General features: G+C 45.5%; 2 protein-coding genes across 6 annotated transcripts in view; both read left to right on the forward strand.

Annotated features, from left to right (window-relative positions):
• LOC121919744 (phosphofurin acidic cluster sorting protein 2-like) overlaps positions 1–25,253 on the forward strand; it is a 275,361-nt gene that overhangs the window by 182,449 nt on the left and 67,659 nt on the right. For all 5 annotated transcript variants that reach the window (XM_042446626.1, XM_042446627.1, XM_042446628.1 and 2 more), the window contains exon 2: positions 2,191–2,278. In XM_042446626.1, coding sequence (XP_042302560.1) covers positions 2,191–2,278 — 88 coding nt within the window. The remainder of the gene's footprint in view (positions 1–2,190; positions 2,279–25,253) is intronic.
• Positions 16,249–19,085, forward strand: LOC121919745. Its single transcript, XM_042446631.1, has one exon. It carries the CDS (start codon positions 16,751–16,753, stop codon positions 18,776–18,778), a length of 2,028 nt encoding a protein of 675 aa, XP_042302565.1. The 5' UTR covers positions 16,249–16,750; the 3' UTR covers positions 18,779–19,085.

Consider the following 25,253-nt stretch of genomic DNA (forward strand, 5'->3'; position numbering starts at 1 on the left):
CTCTCTGACAGAGAAGGCTAAATGTCTCACTAAACTACAGTTCCCAAAATTCCATAGCATTGAGCCGTGGCAGTAAAAGTGGTATCGAACTGCATTAATTGTGCAGTGTGAATGCAGCCCTAGTTCCCTTTGTTTAAATACCAGGCTGCATGTTGTTGTTGTTGTTGTTGCTGTTGCTGTTGTTGTTGTGTGCCTTCAAGTCCTTTCTGACTTATGGTGACCCTGCAGCGAATTTAGTACCTGTAAAACTGAGATTTGATTCATAGAGTTGGAATGGATTTCAAAAACCATCTAATTCCAACCCCCTGCCATGCACAATTGAAGTACTCTGAAAATACAGCCATCCAACCTCTATTTAAACCTCCAAAGAAGGAGAGTCCAACAGCCTCCAAGAAAGTTTTTTTCCCCTTGCAATTTGAATCCAGTGTTTCATGGTCTAGCCCCTGGAGCAGCAGAAAACAAGCTTGCTCCATCATGGCATCCCTTCAAATATTTAAATATGGCTTTCATAATCCGCTCTGTCTTCTTTCCAGGCTAAACATACCCAGCTCCTGTATTCCAACAACCAGTTTGTTTTTGTTTTTGTTTTTTGCTTAAAACCAAAGGTCACTGGAAAACTGAAATAAAAGCAAGCCCATGATTGATGGGCCAACACTGCCATAGATGAATATATTATACATCACTGGTTCTCAAATGGTGGGGTGGTACCCCCAGGAGAGGGGCACAAGAATTGTTCAAGGGGAGTTCAAGATTTTAATGCCCTGGTCCCTCCTCCTTCCCCTCTTCTAAACTTTTTATGTGTAAAATGTATACATCCATTGGTTTAAATATTTAATTTACTTAAATAAAACTGTTCTAATTTGAAAAAATGTTATTTCATCATAAAATGTTAAAATATTAATATAGATGAATGTGCAAATGAAAATATGCACACTAAATAAACAAAATATTTTTATTCATATACTGTGTTGAGTAAAGGGGGTTCGGTTCACAAGGGTAAAAGGTTTGAGTATCACTGCTAAACGTATTTCCACCTAATTTTAAGGTTATCAGTTACAGATAGCAAAACCTGATGTGTAATATATTTGTATGTAGTGATCAGTCAAAAGCAGAAGAAAAAATGAAATACTGTATAAGAAAAGATGTTTCATGTGCCAGTGTGGTGTAGTGGTTTGAGTATTGGACTATGACTCTGGAAATCAGGGTTTGATTCCCCACTCAAGCATAAAAACCCACTAAGTGACCTTGAGCATGTCACACTCTTTCAGCCTCAAAGGACAGCAATGGCAAACCCCCCTGAAGAAACTTGCCAAGAAAACTCTATGATAAGGTCACCTTAGGTTCAATGTAAATTTAAAAAAAAAAAAGACTTGCACATAACAGCAACAACATGACCAAATTAGGAATGGGAGTTATTTTTTCTAGAAACCCCTTTTTGTTGTTATGTGCCCTCAAGTTGTTATGGAGACCCTAAGGCAACCTGATCATGGGGTTTTCTTAGCAAGTTTCTTCAGAGATGAGTTTAGTTTACTTGTTTTTGCTATTTCCATCCTCTGAGGCAGAGAGAGTGTGACTTGTCCAAGGTCACTAGGTGGGTTTGCATGGTTGAACTGAGATTCAAATCCTGATCTCCAGAGTCATAGTCCAAAGCTCAAAACAGTATACCATGAGGCTTAACTGAGCAGAGCTTTGAAACCAGGTTCATGGGCAGGCAGTAACCTCACAACTCATGTTCCTTTGAGGCTGTTATGTGGCATTTGCCTTATGCCACACAGTAAAATGCAATATGTAAATCAGCAGCATTTCCTTATAATGCATTAAAGGCAGGGGAGGTTTGAAAGCTGCTGCAGCTTTATAAAGAGATGGCTCTAGGAGCTGAGGCGTCTGTGTACAGAGCTGGCAGTGGCTCCTTCTAGGCAGGGATCTCAGCTCTACATGGCCTGCAACTTCCTGTCACAGCGTAATCCCCTTAATCCTGCTTTAGCTCTGTTAATTTTCCTCCTTTCCTCTTTTTCTGATCCGCTTTCTCTGTGGCGCATGAATACCAATGTTCACCAGCCAAGCTTGCAACTGAAGGGAAGCGGTGGCCTGCCGACCTTCCAGGCTGTCTCCGGAGCGCCTAGTACCATGTGGCAGGGGCCCTGGGATGGTGGCGGTGCCTGAATGTGTCCCATTCTCTCTGTCTTACAGGCTGTGCAGTCTCCGCCTGAAAAAACTGACGGTGCTGAGGGAACTGGACAAGGAGCTCAGCTCTGTGCTCATCGCTGTGAAGATTCAGGTAAGCCGCTGGCCTTGTTGCCCTCAGGTGACCTGGAAAACTTCAGGGGCGGGTGCCAACCTGGGGAAGGGTCCTTGAATCCGACGTTGCTCCTTTCTTCTCTCCCCCTCGCTTCTTCACATTTTCATTTTTCAATTTGGGCTCTCCAGATATAGCCCTCTGCTATTGCAGAATCCTGCTCTTTTGTCTCACAGGTTTTGATCTTTAATTTGTTGCACAGGTTTTGATTTTAAAGCTGGAAAAAAGCCATGGTCTTAATTGTTTGTGCGTCGCCTCCTGCTTTGTAGAAAATAGTGAGCATTTTCTGATGTTCCTGATAAGTGTGTTGGATCCAGTTGGCCACCTGGCATTGATATAAAGAATGGCAAGAAGAGCCCAGAAGTGCTCAGTGGGACAGAATGTTGTTATTAATTATGCAAAAGAATTCCACAATTATGAGACCACAGGCATCCCTAAATTGTTATATTCTTGCTTAAAAACTTAATATGTTGCTTCGCATATATCTATATCATTGTTTACACTCATCTAAAGGTTAAGTGTTCCTTAGTTGGAATTCTGAAATCCAAAATACTCCAAAATCGTCGACATATGTGGCTGAGATAGTGACACCTTTGGTTTCCGATGGCTCAGTACACACAAGCTTTATTTCATGCACAAAATTATTAAAAATATTGTGTATAAAATTAGCTTTATAAGGTGTATATGAAACAAAAATGAATTTCATGTTTAGACTTGGGTCCCATCTCCAAGATATTACATATATGCAAATACATATATGCAAATATTCCAAAATCTGGAAAAAATCCAAAATCCCAAACACTTATTTCTGGTCCCGAGTATTTCAGATAAGGGACACTCAACTTTTCAAGTCCAATCTGGAAAGCCAAACCACTGTTTTAACCAGTTTCATTCTGGTAATTCGGATTCACATAAAATCCAATATTGTCCTTTTAGATCTTTTTCTTAAATGCCTGGTCACCATTTTTTTTGATTACTGCATATCTTTTGTTTTCCAGTCCAACTTGTAAGTTCAGCTTTCTCTCTCTAGTATGTGGCAAATAAATCTAACAACTAAATGCAACGAAGTAATAATAAAGCAATGCAAAACAATCCTGCAGATCTGTACAACAAAGAGCATAAAGAAACCAATCCTGTAACGTCATTTTGCCAAGGGCCACTGAAATGGTAGCCTTCTCACTTCTGGATAATCACTTGCTGAACAAAGATCTGCAGATTTGAGCTTGACTCAAATATTAGATTAAGAGACCATCTCATAAATACACCTTCTCATAAATTAGACAAACTGCTGGTTTTAATGAAATATCTGCCTGTTACATGGGAGGCCTTGTGTTCTGAACTTCAGATATGCTGTCAGAGGCATGTCAGACTTCACGCTCGTCCTCCCTCCCTCATTTTCTTGGATAGCTTCCATCTAGGGATGTTAAATGTGCTGTTCTTGTCCTTTGGGTCTAATAACCTTCTAGGAGTAAAGAAAAATATGATGCACATTACAAGAATATATGAATAGTCTGTGCACCGCAGCTACTGCAGCAGTAGAATGCAGGAGCTCTTTAGAAGTTTTTGAACACTTACACATGCAATGAGTTTGAAAAATAAGAGTAGTTTTTTTTTTAATGCACCCTGCCTGCAGAAAGCACTTAATTACATCTCTTATAACCTGGCTATTCAAAGTCAGGGCTGTTTTGTGCATCATGATTTGGAGAAGTACATTGACATCTACGCTTAAAACTACATTGTAAGAAGGAGCAAATGAGTCTTTGGATATATGTGTGATGTCAAGAGGTAAGCTCTGCTTTTAATACTATCATTGGCTAATTTTTTAACAAAATTATAAGACAACATTTTTACCCAATTTCTATTTTCAATTATTATAAGCTGCCTTGGGTCCCATGGCAGAAGAAAGATGTGGTATACAGTTAGGCAATCAATCAATTAATACTATACTGTGTCCCAATGGTTCCCAAAGTGGGTAGCATTGCTCCCCTGGTGGAAAGATCCAAGGGAGCTGTGGGGGAAAAGGAGGCTGCAGGGTGGGCATTCTGCCAAGTATTGGTGTGCAAAAAAGACAAGGTGAACCAGTGGCCATTAGGACCACAGCAGGATGAGGGTTTCATGAAACCTCTCTTTTCAGGATTCTTTTAAGCCACCATGCAGCCTCGTTTATCGCTTTCTGTAGTGGTGGCTCCCACTCTTCGCCTGCCTGCATGGGAGCTCATTCTCATTCTCATTCGCTTCTCCCTTTGTACCCAGTTAACTTGGGAACAGCAACTGAGCATCTGGTTGGGCAGCAACCGAAAAGCCTCTCACCCATGTCGATCTTTGCTGCAGGGCTGGTACAGGTGAGAGGCTACTTGGTTCCTGTTCAGTCAGCTGCTCGGTTGCTGCTTCCAGGATGACTAGGTGCAAAGGGAGAAGCAACTGTGATTGGTTGTTTTGAATTTGCTGCAGAACAGTAGACCTAATTTCAAGAAATAGGCATTGGAAGGCACTAGGGTTGTTGCCCAAGAAGAAAGAAGGCAGTAGCCCAAAAACGTTTGGGGATCACTGCTGTAGGCAAACAGTGATTGGCCATGCTGTGATAGAATTACCATGTGGGCTGAAGAATTCTGGGAGGTATAGTCCAAAAGGTAGCATACACAAGCTCAGGTTTGCTGTTTCACAATCTGGGACTCTGACAATTCATGAATTATAGAGGTCTTACCTTGGTATGGCAGCTGTTTAACTATACTTTTAGAAAGCTGTGGTGGGGCATGATTGGGCTAAAACTGGAGCAGGTCAGAGTTTGCAAGTTTGGATTTCATTAAGGGCTTCCCTACCTTTCCTCCCCAATAATTTGAGCACTGTTTCTAGGAAGGAGAGGAAATCTCCTGGCACTCTCTGATAATGTTTTACAACCAACCAGTAGACCTCAGTAGCTTGATGCAGAAAGCAACTCCATAGAAGAGCCTTTAAGAAGCATTTGATTACTAGATCATACCAATCTTCCTTATCTTGACTGTCATCAGCTCTTCACAGTCTCAAGAAGACAAATTCTTTTATTCTGTGATCTGCAGTATCAAGGCTGCAGAATCTGTGGTCATCCAAAAGTTTTGGACCTCAGGTCTCAGGAACTCCAATCATTGCCAGTTCTAGATGGGGTCACACTTCCCCTGAAAGACTGCGTCTGCAGCTTGGAGGTGCTCCTGGATTTGTCGCTTCAACTGTCTTCTCAGATTGATGCGACAGCCAGGAGTGCCTGTTATCAGCTTCGGCTGATACGCCAGTTGTGCCCCTACCTGGAGCAGCAGGACCTAGAATGGTCGTACATGCTCTAGTAACCTCTCGTTCTGATTTTGTGCCACGTCCGGAAGCTCCAGTTGATACAAAACATAGCAGCCAGACTGGTCGCCAGAAAATCCAAGTTTGACCATATTACACCTGTTTTAAAATCACTACATTGGCTGCCTATTAGCTTCCGGGCACAGTACAAGGTGTTGGTTATCACCTATAAAGCCCTACATGGCCTGGTTCCAGTCGACTTGAAGGAACGCCTCCTCCCATACAATCCTTCCCGTACACTCCGATCCTCCGGGAAAAACCTCTTACAATCTAGAAGGACCAGACTGGTGGTGACCTCCTGAAGGTCCTTTTCTATTACTGCTCCAAAAACTTGGAATTACCAGCCGGAAGAGATTCGCCAATTATCCTCACTCGAGGCTTTTAAAAAGGCGACAAAACCTTTCTCTTCCGGCAGGCCTTCCCCGATTGATAATGTCCAGAACCAATTGAATCCCCCTCCTTTTATTATTTTTCTTATTTGTGGTCTGTTTTTTTCCGTTTTCTAATTTTGATGTATTGTTATGTACTTTTTAACCATCTTTTACTGTTTAATTTTATAGTTGGGAGGGAGGGTTGGGTCAGGGTCTTGTGGGGCTTGTTGTTTTTATTGTTGTATATTGTATTAACTTTGCTGTTACCCGCCTCGATCCTCAAAGCGGAAGAGGCGGGATATAAATTATTATTATTATTATTATTATTATTATTATTATTATTATTATTATTATCATCATTATTATTATTATCATTATTATTATTGTCATGGCCAATGGTAAGGAATTGTGAGAAATGTAGTCTAAAACACCAGGTTTTCCCAGCTCTGAAACTGCGTATAAAGCACATACTCTTATCGCTGAACTATACCCCCTCTCATTCTCACAGACTCCCTAGGAAACCTCTTTGGGGGAGGAGTGTTGAGAGAGAGAGAGAGATGGAACAAATACTGCCCATGATTTGATTCGTTCTTGTTGTGTGTCTTCAAGTTATTTCCCACTCATGGCGACCCTATCACAAGATTTTCTTAGCAAGATTTGTTTAGAGGAGATTTGCCATTGGCTTCCCCATGGGCTGAGAACATGTGAATTGCCCAAGGTCACCCAATGGGTTTTCATGGTGGAGGAGGCAATCAAACCTTGGTCTCCAGAATTGTAGTCCAGCACTCAAACCACTATGTCTTGTACATGCATTTTAAAAGAATATGCAGTTTGCTCTGAACATTTTCTCTACACCTTCCAGTGCAACCTTTTTTTCTCCCTCTCAGTAGATGAGATAAGGATGGATTGTTGAATTGAAAGGAGAATGTGATGACCTGTTGTTTTGATCTCTGCTTCCTAGGTGGCCCGGTTAAACTCTGTCATTGGTATCTTCTTCTCATTATGAAGTCTAGGTATATTTATGATCCTTTGACCTTCCCCTTTGTTCTTTTAGTGACTGTTTGGTGGATAAATTCCTTCTCTGGAGATAAAGTCTACTGCTTCCTTAGCTTGCCGGCTGTGCCCTTCCTGTGCTCTTGTCAGCTGTTAGTAAAGCTGTTGATACTCCCGACAGCAGGCTGGGGTGAAGAGCCAGGGGGCTTTGTGTTCTCTCTGGGCATTTCTCTGGGCTACAGTCATTAGGATTTAAATCCAGGATTAGTAGTTGAAGCTGGTGGTTTTTAAAGTGGCTTCGGGGCCGACTTTGCCTGCATATCAGGGGTGGTCTCCATATTAAAACCACTCCAGAGTTTAGTAAAGAAACATTTACTATTTCCAGAATTTCCTAGCTGTGTGCAGGCTAGAGGATTCTGGGAGACGGAATTCAAAATGTTTTGTTGTTATTGTTAATTGCCATGAGGTTGACTTCAGCTTAAGGTGAATCTGTGAATGAGAGCCCTCCAGGTCACCCTGCCACGAACTCAGCTCAGGTCTTGCAAACTTTGAATTGTGGCTTCCTATCCACCTGTAATGCCATCTTCCTATTTTCCTACTGCCTTGCACCTTATCTACCATGATGGTCTTTTCTAATGAGTTCTGTCTCCTCTGGATATGTCTGAAATACAAAAGTTTCAGTTTAGTTTTGGCTTCTAGGGAGAGTTGAGACTTGATTTGCTCTTGAACCCATTCATTTGTCAAAAAGGCCACCAATAGGTACCAAAAGAGTAGCATTTCCAATTTAATCTACAGGTGGCCAAGGTCTTCCATGTCAAGGGTGTTGTACATCCACTCTGTTTTTCCCCACACTCTTAAAAGAAGTAAACAAGGATTAGGTAGAACATATTAAAAACATGAGAAGAGCCATGCAAGATCAGACCAAAGGCCTACCTCTTTCAAAACTACTTTCCCATTGTGGCTAACCATTTACTTATGGGAAGATATCCAGTAGGACATGAGTGCAACAGCACTCTCCATCTCACATCCCCCAGCTACTGGTGCACACAGGCCCATTGCCTCTGGCATTAGAGGGGGAATATACAACAGCCATGCATAATCAGACTGAAGGTTTATCTAGTCCAACATTCTGTTCATACAGTGGCTAACCAGTTACCACTGGGAAGCCCACCATACATCCTGTCCACCAAGTTCTCCACACATTGAAGATAATGGATGTGATGCATAGAAAGACTTCTGTCTTAGACCCTGGGAAATCACTGTTAGTCTGAGTTTGATACTATGGTTGCCAGATCTCGGGTCTTGGCCCTCGGATCTCCAGGGAGACAAAGGGACAAACTCTCCAGGTTTGGTGGACTTAGCTCCAGGCAAGAGGATAAGGCTGTGTGGAAATCTCCAGCTTAGCTGGGAGAGAAGCAACTTGCTATAGTTTGAAAGACTCAATTGATTTGTTACTATGACTTGCAGTCTAAGTATTTACTTAACGAGCTTTCTCCTTCCCTCCCAGTTATTTTGGAGCCAGGTCTTACCCTCCACTTTACTCTGCACCCACCCTCTGGTTAGAAGCAAGTAGACTAGATTAAATACTCCTTATTCCATCTCCATAAATAAGTGAGAAGGAATAATCTCCACATTTGACTTAGATCAGGGAACAGTCCCTTCAGCTAAGATTTCTATCTTCATTTCCAAACAAGAAAATACGTGTTTCCACATGTACAATAAGTAAAGTAACAAAATACTGTTTTACCTTGCAGAGCTGTTGTGAGAATTTGAATGAGATAGTGATTTGAATGTTTGAAAGCATTATAAAATGTTAAATATTGTTATTGTTATTAGTAATCAGGTGCGGAATAGATGCATGGAGATGTGAAGGGGACATAGTAGGAATGTATTATAACAGGAAATCAAATAGGTAATCTGTTTTAACCAAAAAAAAGTCCTTTAAACACACATTCACATATATGTTGCTTATTAGAATCAAGAGGACTTTTATTGCTTGAAAACTAGCCAGCAAACGAAAATAGCAGAATATGATACAGAGTATATGGAAAAGGATTGAATTGTTTTGAATTTTCAGTCCATTCAAAAATGAGATCTCTTGCATTTATATACACACTTTTTCATGGTTAGATCTACTTCTCCTCAAATTCTCTGTTTGTTTGCTGTCTGTGTACTTACAGAGGGTAAGATTTGAGAAGGAGAGAGCGATTAAGTCCCAGGGTCTCCTACATACCAGTCATTTCCATGACTTTTTATAGGACAGAGTTATTTAGCACTAGCAGTACTAGTGGCAGCAACCAAGCAGACATGCTGACCTACGTAGTAGAACTTGTATCTGCTGCCATTTTCTTTGCTCCACAAAGCATTTTCCCAACATACAGTAGGCCCTTGGTATCTTTTGGGGACTGCTCCATGACCTGCCTCCCATGGATGCCAAAATTCATGAATGCCCAAGTCCCATGATATACAGTGTCATGGTAAAATAGTGTCCCTTATATAAAATGGAAAAAATCAAGGTTTGTTTTTGTTTTTTGGATGTTTTCAAACCATGGATGGTTGAATCAGTGGATGCAGAATCTGTGGATTTAGAGGACCGATTGTGTATATGTCAGGGAATTGGCACTGTGAGAATTAAAACATTGCTAGCAAATCTAGCCAAACAAGCTTGATGACTACTTTCATTAGCATTAATATGTTTGTAAGGGGAGGATATGGAGAGTCCAAATGAGGCTTAATACTAATGCTAGTGAAGTCCTGGCCCAAAGATGCTGTAGACTAGTTCTGGGCTTGATTAAGAATACAATGAATGTAATACCCCACACCAAAGAAAGATGAGATGTCCTTTTACTGCCAGCTTGCCCAACATGGTGTCATGGTTTGAGTGTTGGACTATGCCTCTGGAGACTGGGGTTCGATTCCCAGTTAACCCATGAAATCCAGTTGATACCTTGGGCAAATCATATCCTGTCACCCTCAGGGGAAGGCAATGCCAAGCCTCCTCTGAACAAATCTTGCCAAGGAAACCTCATGATAGGGTTGCCTTAGGGTTGCCATAAATCAGAAACGGCTTGAACGCACACGACAACAACAAGCCCCTGCTATATATTACATCTATAATGGGAGAGGAGTCGGCATGCTAGGAGGATGGAGAGGCTTTGTGGGGTCCTCCTAACCCTCAGCATTCTGCACTGTTGCCATATTTGCTGTGCATTTGGAAGTGATATGCCTGCAATTGAAAGTCATTTCCAAGTGATTCATACAGTCTGTTTTCTGTTTTTTTTTTAAAAAAAGTGGGAGGTTGGGACTGGGTAGCATTTTTGACAAAAATTACAGTCCCCAGAGTGATGTTTACTGTTAAAATCAGTTGTGTTGCAGCTGAAAAATATTTGAAGGGTATTTGGGGATGAGCACAGGGTGGCACAGACTGTACAAGACTCCCTGCAAGGGCTCCATGTGGCCCACCCCTGATCTGCGAGATCTATGTTCTGGAAAGGCTGCGAATAGGAAAATGATTGAAAGAGCTGTGATTTGGGGTTGTAGGCTGGTGGTTTTGTTTTGTTTTTTCCTAGCATCACAAGAATGTAAAGTCTCTTGGCTTGGTTCTTACTGAAAATGGGGTACAAAAAAAATTGGCTCTGAATAACAGCAACAGTGAATGTGGAAATGCACCACTCTGGTGCTTGAAGGTTGCATGCAAGCTGTGTGTTTAAATTCAAGAAGGCAGTCTAAAAAGGCAATTTGTCTGTCACATTAAATTCTGATATTTTATTTCCAAACAATTTATCTAACTTAAGTGGACGTGATAGCTATATATTTTCTGTCTTGCACTAAGTATATTTCCACTACAAACTGAGTGCTGCCATAGTTGTATTACACACTACATTAAATGCTTGGTGTGTAGCTAAAGGTTTTGTTCTTTTTTTTTTTTTTTACTTAAAAGTATGTAGGTTCCCAATCTGAAGGAGGAATAAGGAGCTTAAATCTCCCTCCTCTGATAAATTTGCCTCTATTGTAGGAGTTTTAAAAAATTGAAAGTCTTCCATTGCAGTAAGTAGAGCTTTTTAAAAATTAAGGGGAGGATTTGCTAGGGAAAGAACAGCTGCAAGTAAGATTATTGGTACCTTACACATGTGTAGGGATGGGTGGGTCTTTATCAGGTCTCATGCATATAGACTTTTGCACAAAAAATGTTTTTTTAAAAAAGCTACACACCGTTCATTTGATGCTGTGTGTAATTTAATCCTACTACACAAATGGAAGCAAATGCTATTGTTAAGAAAAGACAATATGGATATAGCCTTCAATAGCTCATATTCGCATTCCCCAAAATAGATTTCTTGTGCAGTTCTTTTTATTTCTTTCTCACATTTGGAATCTAAGTTTTTAGTACTCACAAGCCATATGACTCAGTGGAATCTCATCATTTTTACATCCTAGATTATAACCATTTTCAGCCTTTAAGGCACTAAACAAGAGCATATTTTCCCTACCTTTTGTGTGTGTCTCAAACGACTGAAGGGATTTCTCTGAAACCAAACAAAAACATGTTCATAAAATAGAAAACACATGCCCCAAAGGGGAACATTTCTGAAGATTTTTTTCCAGTATCTGGGACACAAAAGCAGAACAGAAATGGCTTTGCAACTTCAGGAGGTTCTGTGGTGTTTGTTGGTCTCTTTGCTATTCAAGATACACAGAGTATACTGGAAACTTCCAACATTGAAATAGAGAGATAGGGATGCTTTTTGAATACAAATAGAGTGATCTGTTTGACAGCAATCCCCTAATGCTAGTTTAAACTTGCAGCTGTGACTTGTAATGATGGATGGTCAGCAATGGCTAAAATGGTCCAATGTGTGTGTCTTCCTGAATACTGCAAAAAGGGAATACTGTATCATCATTAGCAGACTGAGGAGCTTTGCAAGGGTTAAACCCCCTTACTCTACAGTATTCCATTTGCTCCTCTTTCTCTCCCTTTTTATTTCTCACTGATTACTTTCCAGATCTATTGAACAGTGACTCCCACCGTCCCCATCCAACATGGGTAGTAAGCCTGCTAATGGAGATGATGGGAGGTGTAGTCCAAGGCATCTTGAGACACCACATGGGGAAAGCTAGGCTAAATAGAGTCTGATCTAGTTTGAAACCAATTCAGGGTCAGACAGTTTCAATAGCAGCTAGTCTACGGTTGGAGCACAAGCATCTTATTGTTCTTGGCAGAGCTTGGAGAAGCTACCTTTTGGACTACAGCTCCCAGAATCCCTGGGCAAGTTTGGGTTGCGAAGTCAGGAATATTGCAGGTCTTGACAACTAGGGAAGATTTATTGTGGTGTCTGCAGTGGAGGATCCCAAATATGGCAGCCCCTGGTGATGTCATTAAGCATGATACCTGAAGGATCAATTAGTTGCACAAAGTATGCCGTTTATTTGCTTTTTTAAAAAAACACACCAAATCTAACAAATGTGGAAACTACACATAGGGTGTATCCACACTGCAGAATTAAAGCATTTTCACACCACTTTAACTGCCTGGCTATTTATTACAGAATCCTGGGATTTGTAGTTTGGTGTGATATTCAGCCTTATCTGCCAGATCATTGGTGCCTCACCAAACTACAAATCCCAGGATTCTGTAGGATAAAGTTGTGGCAGTTAAAGTGGTCTCAGACAGCATTAATTTTGCAGTGTGGATACAGAAACACACACTTTTCAAGGTTATGTTCTTGCTTTGAGATCCCTCACTCTCAGGCTGAGGACTGGAGAACAGAAGCCCTGAGGTCTGGCCAATCCTACACAAATGGCCATGCTGGTTGAGGGAACATGGGAGTTGTAATCAAAAAGGTAAAGGTAAATTTTCCAAGCTTTGCTTTCTTTTGTTTCATGATTGTTTGAGTCTGTGTGGGGAGTAACTGAGGAAAAGAGAACGGTGGATGTTGAGAGGGCCGCTGCTTTCCACTTCAGCTTCCTACCCTGGAGGAAGATTATAAAGGGAAGATCGGAGAAGCCAAAACCAATCCAGGCTCATTTCCCAATTTCATTTGATTTCCACAGCACAAAATGCTTCCCGGCATGAATAATTAGAGAGGCAGCAGAACAAAAACAACTTGTTAACTCAATTTGTGGGTGATTATTTAGGTGTCACAACCAGCTGTTAAGCGGGTTGAGATAATAGTACCCAGCCAACATAGGGAGAATAAAAATAAGGATGAGAAATTAACACACAGCAAGCCATTCAGCTTAAAGTGGTGCACCTCATTCACTGTGAGAAAGAGGAAATGTCCCATCTTGTGCACAACAATTGGAATTGGGCAGAAGGTTTGGTATTCCAAATGCTGGGCCACTTTGCACACCCAAGCAGCAGAGAAGGAGCCGAGCATCCTGACTTCGGGTGGCTCCGCCCACTGGCTCCTGGTAGGCAGGTAGGAACAAAAGAACAAAAGGAGTGACCGGGCCCTGGCCCCCTCGCCCTTGCGGGCGGAGCTACCCAGGAACCCCAGTCTTCTTCCTGCCTCGCACCTGGTAGGACGTTTCTCTCTTCCAGCTCCAGAAGATTGCTCAGCTTACCGCTCCCCGGACTTGCCTGGCTCCCTTCTCTCTCTCTCTTTCTTTCCCAAGCCTCTCTCTCTCTCTGCTCTTCAAAAAAAAAAAAAAAAAAAAAAAGCCTCCTCTTCCTTTTCCCTCCCGGCTTTGCTTCTCTGCTTCCTCCTCCCCCCCCTCCTCCCGCTGGAGACATGGCTTCCGACGGGGAGACCAGAGCCACAGGGGAGCTCGCTTCCACCCTGCCCGGGCCAGCCCCGGCTTTGCCGGCTGCTCGCCGAGCGGCATCTCCACTGCTGACCCTGGAAGTGGAAGCGCGACCGCAGCGGCCGGAGGAAGCCCTCCCTTCCGCTGGCGGCTCAAGGGACCCTCAGGCGACCCAGGAGTGGTCAGAAGAGGGAGAGCCCTTACTTTCCAACACCGGCGAGGATGTGAGTAACTCTTCCCCGCCGCCGCAAATCTTGAGGTGGTTCAGGGCCTTCCTAGAACAAGAAGCTCCCTCCACCACCGGGGCGTCCCAGGGAGGGAACCAATCTTCAGGCTCGCGCTACCGCGAGGCCAGCATGCCACCCTGGGGGACCACCGCTTTCCCAGGGGGGGGGCCACTGCTTATGTGGCCAGGGCCCATGCTCCCACAGACCTTCCCGATGGGGTGGGGGATGGCGCCGGGGTTCCCCCAGGCCAACGCTCCCATCGCGCCAGCAACTCATGGCGGGCGCCATGTTGGCCGGCCTTCACCCCGCCCACTTCCGGATGACCCGGAAGTGCCCCGGCGGCACCATGCGGCCGCTCATGGGCGCCGCCATCTTGGCCATGCGGCTGCCCATGGGCGCCGCCATCTTGGCCAGCCAGGGCCCAGCGGCCACCGCGAACGCGCGGCGGCGGGACTGGGCAAAGTTGCTCAGGGGGGTAGCGACACTGCGGGGGCAGAAGACGCTCCCTCCGCCACCAACGAGCCTCAGGCCACGGGCCAGGCCAGGGAGCGACAGGGACGCAAAGCGTCCAGGAAGCGGAACTCCCCGGCAGGAGGGTTCGACAATGGTGACCCCTCCCCCAGCCAGACCCCTCTAAGCCTGACAGGCAACCATGATTCAGGGGGAGAGGACGGAGGGGCTTCATGCTCCTCCTCTGATTCAGAGCGCTCCTTCCTCCCACCATCCAAGCGCCCCCGACACGATAGGGCCTCTAGCCGCAAACGCCCTCGCGCCACGCTGTCCTCCGAGGACGAAATATCGGAGGACTCCCCCAACCCCTCAGCCTCGGAGGCAGAGGAGGGCGAGCTATTGGAGGATGAAGGAGAGCCCAGGGCAGACCCGCAATTGTCCTCGCGCCTGTTTAAACAGGAGGACTATGTGCCGCTCATTAAAAAGACAACTAAGACCTTAGGCATCGCTCTACCCACAGGACAAACCGATCCCTCTCCCGACTCAGACCTTCCTAGGATGAGTGAGGACTTATTCCCAGTGTCGGTCTCTCCGGTCCAACACATTCCCTGTCCGCTTAACATCATGCAGATTATTAGGGATGAGTGGGCAAAGCCAGCCTCCGCCAGGGCCAACCACGGCATCACCCGCAAGTACTACGTACTGCAGCCAGCCGTCATGGACAGGCTCAGGGTCCCATCCGTGGACGCCCCGGTGTCGGCGCTCGTCTCTTCAGCCGTCTTCACTAGAGACAGGGAGGACACCCTCAGAAATCCCGAAGACCGTAGGGCCGAAGGGGCACTTAAGAAGGCCCATGAGGCCCTATCCATCGCCATCAGGGCCGCGACCACCGTTTCCATGGTGATGCGAGCCAGCCTCCAATGGTCCCGCCAGCTGCTGGACCTTCTGCCCAACCCAGACACCAAGGTGAAGCAAACTGTTAACAAAATTGCCAGAGCGGCAGCCTTCGCAGCCGACGGCACCCTTGACACTGTCCAACAGTGCGCTCGAGCACAGGCGGCAGCTGTGGCAGTCCGCAGACAGTTCTGGCTTAAGAACTGGAACGTGGACTCCCGGTCCAAGCAGAACCTGGCCTTTACCCCATTCCTTGGCTCCAAGTTGTTTGGAGAATCTCTAGAGCCAGTACTAGTAGAGGGGAAGGACAAGAAAAAAGCTCTTCCCACTTCCAAGAAAAGGGACGATAAGAGACAGTATAGGAACCGCTCTTCCTTTCGCTCCAACCAGTCATCCTACCCCTCTTCCTCCAATTCCTTTCGAGCCAGGGAGTCCAGGCCCAACAGGTCGCAGTGGGGAGACTCAAAGTTAGCAAGCAGTCAAAACCTCCCTTCCCCTCCAAGGAGGGAGCGGGGCCCAAACAGCCCCGCAAAAATAATTCACAATGACGCCGTTCCGCCAGTAGGAGGCAGGCTGCAGGGATTTGGTCACGTTTGGGAGACATCCACCTCAGACAAATGGGTCCTGGATACCATTCGTCAGGGCTACAGGATAACATTCCGTCGCACACCTCCAGACAAGTTTATACCGTCTCCCAGATCAGCCGACCCCAACAAACACCGCCTCCTACTGGAGGCCATCGAGCGCTTACTGCGCATCAAGGCCATCGAACCTGTTCCGAGACAAGAGAGGGGACTGGGATGCTATTCCACCTTCTTCCTCGTCCCCAAGAAAAACGGATCCTGGAGAGCCATCCTGAACCTCAGAGGGGTCAACCGGTTCGTCCTAAAGAAAAAATTCAGAATGGAGACCCTCAAGTCCATCTTAGACAGTCTCCAGCCGGTGGACTACCTCTCTTCGCTGGACTTACAAGATGCTTACCTTCATATTTTGATTCACCCATCCTCGAGGAGGTTCCTCAGATTCAGATATGGCAAGCGTCACTACCAGTACAGAGCCCTTCCCTTTGGGCTAGCCTCCTCCCCCAGGGTCTTCACCAAGATCATGGTGGCACTGGTAGCCCTCTGGAGAACCCAGCGGTTGCACGTCTACCCCTACCTCGACGACCTTCTCATCCGGTCACCTTCCAGACTCCAGGGCATCCAGGACGTCAACCACATCCTCACGTCTCTCCACGATCACGGCTTCCTCCTGAATCTGGAAAAGAGCTCGCTGACCCCAGGTCAGCAGATTCACCATTTGGGGGCCATAATAGACACACGGTCGGGGACTGTGCGCCTACCTCTAGACCGCATCCAGTCCATACAGAGCGCCATATCAAAGGCCCTGGAGACCGCGCGCCCCAGCCTCCAGCTCTTGGCCCACCTCCAGGGCCTTATGATCGCAGCCATTCAATGCCTTCCCTGGGCAAGATTTCACTCCAGACCCCTGCAATGGCTCCTCCTACCTCACCAGCGGGCCATTATGCTCAGGAGACACAAGACGATCCACCTCCCCAGCGAAGTGAGGCAGTCGTTTCGCTGGTGGATGTCCAAGGCAATCCACCGAGGCCGCCAGATTTGGAGACCCCCGAGCGTCCAGGTCACGACGGATGCCAGCCTCCGGGGCTGGGGAGCGATACGCGGGACACAGCTAGCCCAGGGCAAATGGAGCCCAGAAGAGCGGACACACAGCATCAATTGGCTGGAGCTCCGGGCAATTCGGCTTTCTCTTCTCGCCTTCAGTCAGTCGATCCACCAGAGATCAGTCCTGGTCAGGACGGACAACACCACAGCCAAGGCCCATGTCAATCGTCAAGGCGGAACCAGATCCAGGTCCCTGATGAACGAGGCCCGTTCCCTTCTAACATGGGCAGAGGCCAACCTCCTAACTCTGGAGGCCGAGCACCTTCAAGGATCCCTAAACTCAAAAGCCGATTGGCTAAGCAGAGTGGACATCGACCAGGGAGAGTGGAGTCTCCATCCTCAGACCTTCCAGATCATCAAGGACAGACTCGGCCAACCCGTACTGGACCTGTTCGCCTCCCCCGCCAACGCCAAGACGCCCAGGTTTCTCTCAAGATTCCGGACAGAAGGGGCCGAAGGAATGGACGCCCTCAACTGCCAATGGCCTCCGGGCCTTCTCTACGCCTTCCCACCGACTCCGCTGCTCACGAAGCTCCTAGCCAAAATACGCAGGACCAACGCACAGGTCATCCTCGTGGCTCCAGCGTGGCCGCGGCGGCCCTGGTTCTCAGAGATTCTCGCCATGGCAACTCAAGGGTTCGCCCTTCCACTCAGACCGGATCTCCTCACGCAAGGACAGATCCACCACCCAGACCCAGCCTGGCTACGGCTTCACGCCTGGAAATTGAACGCCGCATGCTGAAGGGATACGGCTACTCTTCGGAAGTGGTTGACTCCATTCTCGCTTCGAGACGCCAATCGACAAATAGAATCTACGAATACACCTTTAGGACATTCAGGAGGTGGTGCAAGGTCAAAAACAAGGACTTCATCAAAATCTCTGTTCCAACAGTGCTCCAGTTCTTACAGGACGGCTTCCTCCAGGGACTGCGGCCCAACACCGTCAAGAGACAAGTGGCAGCCATCACCTCCATCCTACCCCATGACGACGCAGCCAGGATATCCCAGCACCCCCATATCCGCAGGCTCCTCAAGGGGGTCGCCAACATGGCGCCCCCAACGAAACATCGATTCCCGTCCTGGGACCTGCATAAAGTCCTCAAGGCCTTAACAATCCCGCCTTTCGAGCCACTGAGGGAGGTACCCCTCAAGTTCCTGACCTTCAAGACACTATTACTGACGGCGCTCACATCAGCAAGGCGCGTGTCCGAAATTGGTGCCCTATCCATCCGCAAAGAATTGTGCATCATCAGGCCGGACTCTATTATCCTCAGACCTGACCCAACCTTTATCCCTAAAGTCAATTCGGTCTTCCACACCTCCCAAGACATCGTCCTCCCGTCCTTCTGCCCCCGTCCCAAGGAGGATCTGGAAAAGTGCTGGCATACTCTCGATGTTCGCAGAGCCATAAAAATCTACCTCAAGAGAACAGCCACTTTCAGGAGATCGGAGTCCCTATTTGTATCCTTTCGGCCTAACTCCAAGGGCAAAAAAGTATCACGCCCTACCTTGGCAAGGTGGATCAAACAGTGTATCGTCCAGTGCTACAAGTCACTCAAGCTACAACCACCGGCGGACATCACCGCTCACTCGACGAGAAGTGCGGCTACCTCCGCGGCTCTGTCCACCAACGCCCCGTTGGCTGAAATCTGCAGAGCGGCCACTTGGAAGTCCCCGTCAACCTTCACCAGACACTATAAACTAGATCTCTTCCAGTCATCAGAGGCGGCCTTCGGCCGGAGGGTTTTACAACATGTCTTATCGGATCCGCCCTCCGCGCCAGTCAGCCCTCCCTAGTACCTGGCCTGCTTTTCCAAATCCCGAAGTCAGGATGCTCGGCTCCTTCTCTGCTGCTAAATGGAACGTTGGACTTACCTGAGAGACGTCCCTTTACAGCAGAGAAGGTGCGAGCATCCTCCCCACCCTGTTCTGCCTACTGGCGCGGGTGGGCGGCTTAGCTCAAATCACTTTATACCTTGCTTCCAGGCTTTAAATCGACTGGGGTTCCTGGGTAGCTCCGCCCGCAAGGGCGAGGGGGCCAGGGCCCGGTCACTCCTTTTGTTCTTTTGTTCCTACCTGCCTACCAGGAGCCAGTGGGCGGAGCCACCCGAAGTCAGGATGCTCGCACCTTCTCTGCTGTAAAGGGACGTCTCTCAGGTAAGTCCAACGTTCCAACTTGTTAACTCAATTTGTGGGTGATTATTTAGGTGTCACAACCAGCTGTTAAGCGGGTTGAGATAATAGTACCCAGCCAACATAGGGAGAATAAAAATAAGGATGAGAAATTAACACACAGCAAGCCATTCAGCTTAAAGTGGTGCACCTCATTCACTGTGAGAAAGAGGAAATGTCCCATCTTGTGCACAACAATTGGAATTGGGCAGAAGGTTTGGTATTCCAAATGCTGGGCCACTTTGCACACCCAAGTTACCCTGGATATGGAATTCATTAGGCAGCAAAACAGACCTCTCAGCACAGAATGTATCTCCCACAGCACAAGAAAAGGTCTGAAGTAGTTCAAAGACTTCTCATACTTTGGATCAAATATTGATCAGACCTGAGAAACATCATGGACTTGGAACAATTACTAAGGAAGATCAGAGAAGAAAGTGTAAAGGCAGGCTTGTTGCTGAACATGAAGAAAACAAAAAGTAATTGCCATTCTTGGGCAAGGCGATCGAGAGGGCAGTCACCTTTCAGCTCCAAGCAGTCTTGGATGAAACCGATTATCTAGACCCATTTCAAACTGGCTTCAGGGCGGGACACGGAGTCAAGACTGCCATGGTCGCCTTAGTCGATGATCTCCGTCTGAGCATTGACAGGGGAAATGTGACCCTGTTGGTGCTCTTAGACATCTCAGCGGCCTTCGATACCATCGACCATGGTATCCTTCTGGAACGCCTGGGAGAGCTGGGTATCGGGGGCACTGCGCTCCAGTGGTTCCGGTCCTACCTCTCGGGAAGGTTCCAGTCGGTGAGGCTGGGGGATAGCTGCTCCCGTAAAAGGGAGCTGACATCTGGCGTTCCGCAGGGCGCCATTCTATCCCCCATGCTATTTAACATTTACATGAAGCCGCTGGGAGAGATCATCCGGAGGCATGGAGCTCGGTGTTATCAGTACGCTGATGACACCCAGATCTATCTCTCCATGTCTCCGACTGATACAGTGACTAAGGATGGCATCTCCCCTCTGGACCCCTGTCTGGAGTCAGTAATGGACTGGATGAGGAAAAACAGACTCAAGCTGAATCCAGAGAAAACAGAGGTACTCATGATAGGTACCCTGAATCCAGATAGGGAAATTTGTCACCCTATCCTTGACGGGGTTAAGCTAAAGGATAAAGTTCACAGTTTGGGAGTACTCCTGGACTCATTTCTACAATTATCATCTCAAGTAGATGCGATGGCCAAGAGTGTTTGGTACCAGCTTCGGCTGATATGCCAACTGCGCCCCTGTCTGGATCGAAAGGACCTTGAAACTGTAGTACACGCACTGGTAACCTCTCGTTTGGATTTCTGTAATGCGCTCTACATGGGGCTACCTTTGTACCAGGTTCGGAAGCTTCAGTTAGTTCAGAACGCAGCAGCCAGATTGGTCACGAGTACCCGTAGATCGGACCATATAACACCTATATTAAAATGTCTCCACTGGCTGCCTATTAGCTTCCAGGTGCAATACAAAGTGTTGGTCATTACCTTTAAAGCCCTACATGGCTTGGGCCCGAGTTACTTGAGGAAGCGCCTCTCCCTACATAATTCCCCTCGCACCCTCAGAACATCTGGGACATATTTACTTGAATACCCCAGGGTAAAATTAGTAAAAACTTATCAGAGAGCCTACACAGTGACATCTCCTGCTCATTGGAATGCTCTCCCTGAAAAGATCCGGCTATGTTCCATGCTGGAAGCCTTCAAGAAGGCTTTGAAAACACATCTTTTCCAGATAGCATACCCCCCTGATTCTCTTTAGAGATAGATTACCCTAATTAAGACCTGGATAGCCAACCACAACCGATTGTTTTTAAATTGATTTGTATTTGCTATGAGATTTTTATTGAACTATGTAATATTGCTGTGTAATTGATATTATATTGTATTGTTTGATTATTGTACTGTTTTGTATTGTATTGCATGGTGCTGTGAACCGCTTTGATCAGACGGAAAAGCGGTATACAAATAAAAAAAATATTATTTATTATTAATGACCACAGAAGATCTACATAAATTCAGCCTAGATAATGAGGAAATTGAAATAGTTAATGATTCCCCATACCTTGGATCGAACATTGATCAGAAAGGAGACTGCAATCAAGAAATCAGAAAGCGCCAGGAATAGGAAGAGCAGCTATGAAAAAACTAGACAAGATCCTAAAGTGTAAAGATATACAAGTGGGCACTAAGATTAGACTCGTCCAAGACATTGTATTCCCCATAACTATGTATAGATGTGAGAGCTGGACAGTAAAAAAGTGGATTTAAAAAATTAATTTATTTGAGATGTGGTGGTGAAGAAGAGTGCTGAGGATACTATGGACAGCCAAAAAGACAAACCAATGAGCAGATCAAGCCTGAACTTGTGCTGGAATCCAAGATGATGAAACTAAGACTGTCATACATTGGTCATACCATGAGAAGTCATGACTCATTAGAAAAGACAATGATGTTAGGAAAGGTGAAAGGTATTAGAGAGAAAAATCACATGCCAGATGGATAGACTTAATCAGGCCTGAATCGGCAGAACCTATGCAGATAAGTGGAGGACAAGAGTCTCGGAGATGTCTTATCCACAGGTACACACACCATGGGCCAAAACACACTGCAGAAATAATCCAGTGTGACACTGCTTTAACTGCTTTGGCTCAGTGCTAGGGAATTCTGGGAACTGTAGTTTTGTGAGACATTTTGCGTTCTGTTTCAGAGAGGTCTGGTGCCACAATAAACTACATACGTCTAGATCATCGCTGCAAATCTTAGAGTGAGGGGTCTATACGTGGCCCACAAAGCCATTTTAGAACCCTGTATGGGGTGAGGGGCTTGATCCTATTAATCAATCAAAGCACCCCCCAAAAAATGGCCATCCAGCCTCTGTTTAAAAACCTCCAAAAGAGTCTGTTTGAAGGATGTTTTTTTCCTCCCCTGTTCCTGGAGGCTTCTCAGACTGATGGTTTAGGCTTCAAATAATCTCCTCACAATCTTCCAAAACTTCCCCAAGTAACCCAGATCAAAAATGTAAATGGACATCTGTTTTTCAAGAGTTTGCTGTGGCTGCTGGGACTGAAAATTCCACCCCCAGGCCCCCCAAAATTTCTCAACCCATGAGGCAAGAGCAGATTTTGAAACTGGAGAGTGAAGTTTTCAGCACTGATGAAAACAATCTGCTCCTTACCTTCAGTATGCTAAGGGCATTTAAGTTCTAGATCAGTAACAGGAAGAGACAGGTTGGTTGTCAAAATAAAATTCTTATATAGTTGGGAGTCAGTGACTTGAGTTATTGCTTCTTCCTAAAATGATGTCCAGTCTCGGGAGAAATGTTCGTATCCAGAGCTGTTATTAGTTAATGTGGTTTAAGTCTGTTACACAAAGAAGTATTTAACTGTGAATCAAGAAGGCATCAGAAATTGGAGGGCAAGATGCTTTAAATGGCAGTTTCAGTGATGTTATTATATTCCAAATATAGCTGCCAGTTGTCTTTTTCAATCAATACAATTTTCTGTAAATATTGGAGAGGTTCTTATTTTCTGATTATAAGGTATTCTTGAACATTTATATATATCTTGAACATATACATTTATTTCCATCTGTTCTTTTGAGTGCCTTTTTTTAATGGATTACCTTTAGAGTCTATATTTGCAGAAAATGTTGCCCTATTCTCTGCTGTTATTTCTATACTTACATGAGATGGTTTCCTGGAATGAGGCAGTGTGGTGTAGTGGTTAAACTATTGGAATGGGTCTTGGCAGATCTTGGTTCTGTTCTCTACTGAGGTATGAAAATCACTACAGTGGTCCCTCCACATTCACTGGAGTTAGGGACAAGGGACCCTGTGAATGTGGACAAACTGCAAAAACAAAAACACTATTCTTTTACCTAAGATAACATCTTTCTAGGAACGTCCAGGTCCTCCAGTGCAACTCTATGGTCAACATTAGACAGAAATTGATCATAGAATCATACTGGAGGACCTACAAATGCCTAGAAAGGTATTTTCTCTAGGAACTTCTAGGTTCTCCATCACAGTTCTATGGTCAACTTCTGGCAGAGTTGCACTGCAGGACCTAGAGATTCCTAGAGGGAACATATTAATCAAAGCCGCAAAAATCAAAGCCGCAAATGTGGAGGGGCAACTGTATATAAGTTTCAGCCAATAATATACAGCCTGACCAAGCTCACAGAGTTGTTATGGTAGAGTAGGGAGAAGGGAACTCATCAGAGGAAAGGCAGAATATACAGTAGATGTAACTACATGAATGCAAAATAAACAGAGCAAGCTGTTTCTGACCAACAGTTGAAGCAGAGTGTTCCTTTTGACACACAGGTCAGTGGACAACAAACCAGTCTTAATTGTTAATTATATTGGCAAGCCTGAGCCAATATCCTTTAGTGTCTGGATGAGATTCTATTAAACAGATAGATTGGAAATTAGAAAAAGGTTGCTTTTATTTATTCAGATCAGGGCTGACAGATGTTCTATAAAAAAAACTTCAATTCTATTTTTTTAGGAGGACTTCTGAGCTACAAAGTGATACTTCCAGGCTTGAATCCTAGCAAAATTTTCCTTTCAAAGGGTGACAAATGCCTTATTGTTGTTGCTGCTATTATTATTATTATTATTATTATTATTATTATTATTTTCAGTCTATTTAAATATTTATATGCCACCCCTTATGTAAAGATCTCAGGGCAGCATACAGAAATATTGTCATGATTAATTTAAAACAATGCAAGCAGTAGAAGAAGATGTAGTGTGGTGAAGTGGTTTGGATGTTGGACTAGAACTCTGGAGACCAGGGTTCAAATCCAGTCCACTTGGCCATGGAATCCTAGGGGCCATTCACATTACCTTTTATACTGGTTTTGAAATCGAATCTTCCACGTGAAGTTCATATTGGGCCCGATTCTGTCACAATCCATGTCGAGGCTTGCACAAGGAAATGCCCTTTACCCCGGGGTATCCAAAATCGGGCTCAAAACTGTCTTTTCTCAAAAGACCCGAGTTCCGCTAAATATGAACTTGCCCTCAATCATGATCAGAGAAAATTCAGGGAGGGATTAAGGTCAGAGGGCGGGCAGAGGTCAGAGCATTCTCTCCCCTCATCGGAGGGGAGGGGGAGGGGGAAAAAGCCAAAGGAAAAAGGGGGATCTGGATGCAAAGGGTGAAGAGGATATAAGGAGAAATCAGGGTGACGAGGGCTGCAGAGGGAGGTGGGGGGGGAGTGGAGAAAGTGATGGAGGAGGAGGAGGAGGGAGCCATGGGAAGAAGGGAGCCTGAAGGGCATCCTATAATGGAGCAGGAGGAGGAGGATGAAGGAGCCATGGCAGCTCAGAGGGTGGTGAGGGTCAGAAGGAAGGAGGAGGAGGAGGAGGAGGATTGCTCAGGGAAATAGGGCTGTGGGGCCAAGCTGGGGGATGTAGGGAAATGGATGCATCAGAAGCAGCCTCTTTTGACAATTTATGCGCATGATTTTTTGGGTGCTTGCTTTTTTCTTGCTCCTGGAACTTAAGAGCCATTATCATTATCATTATTATTATTATTAGTGTTATATGCGGATGCTACAGTCAGAATGCTTGCGCTGCATTTCCCTTTTATTTCCAATTGATTCCATGGGTCATTTGGAACTGACAGGTCACTCTCTCTCAGCCTCAGTGGAAGGCAATGGCAAAGCTCCTCTAGCAGGAGGAAAAGGGTCAGTTCAGGTCAGGTCAAAGGCAGGGCATGAACGGAGCTCCCATCAGGCACCTTCCCCCCTTTTTTATTTTTTAAAAAACATTTTGACAAAATATGCACATGTTTGTTTTTTCTTGAGGCAGATATATAGATGGATAGAACATGGCTAGCTGCTTGTTCACTTTCCCTTTCATTTGCTGGCTTCCAGCAAAGGGGAAATGTTGCAAAGGGCAAGACTTTTTTTCCTTTGTGAATCAATCCTACAATTCGAATGTTACATTTGTTGCTCTTGTCAATTAGGCAATTGGCAAAACAATACATGCTTTTGCTACTGTCTCTTCAGGGCTAGCCCTGAATTGCTTTTAAAAGCAAAAAAGAATGCAAGGCA

The sequence above is a fragment of the Sceloporus undulatus genome, chromosome 1, assembly GCF_019175285.1.
Source record: "Sceloporus undulatus isolate JIND9_A2432 ecotype Alabama chromosome 1, SceUnd_v1.1, whole genome shotgun sequence".
NCBI lineage: Eukaryota > Metazoa > Chordata > Lepidosauria > Squamata > Phrynosomatidae > Sceloporus > Sceloporus undulatus.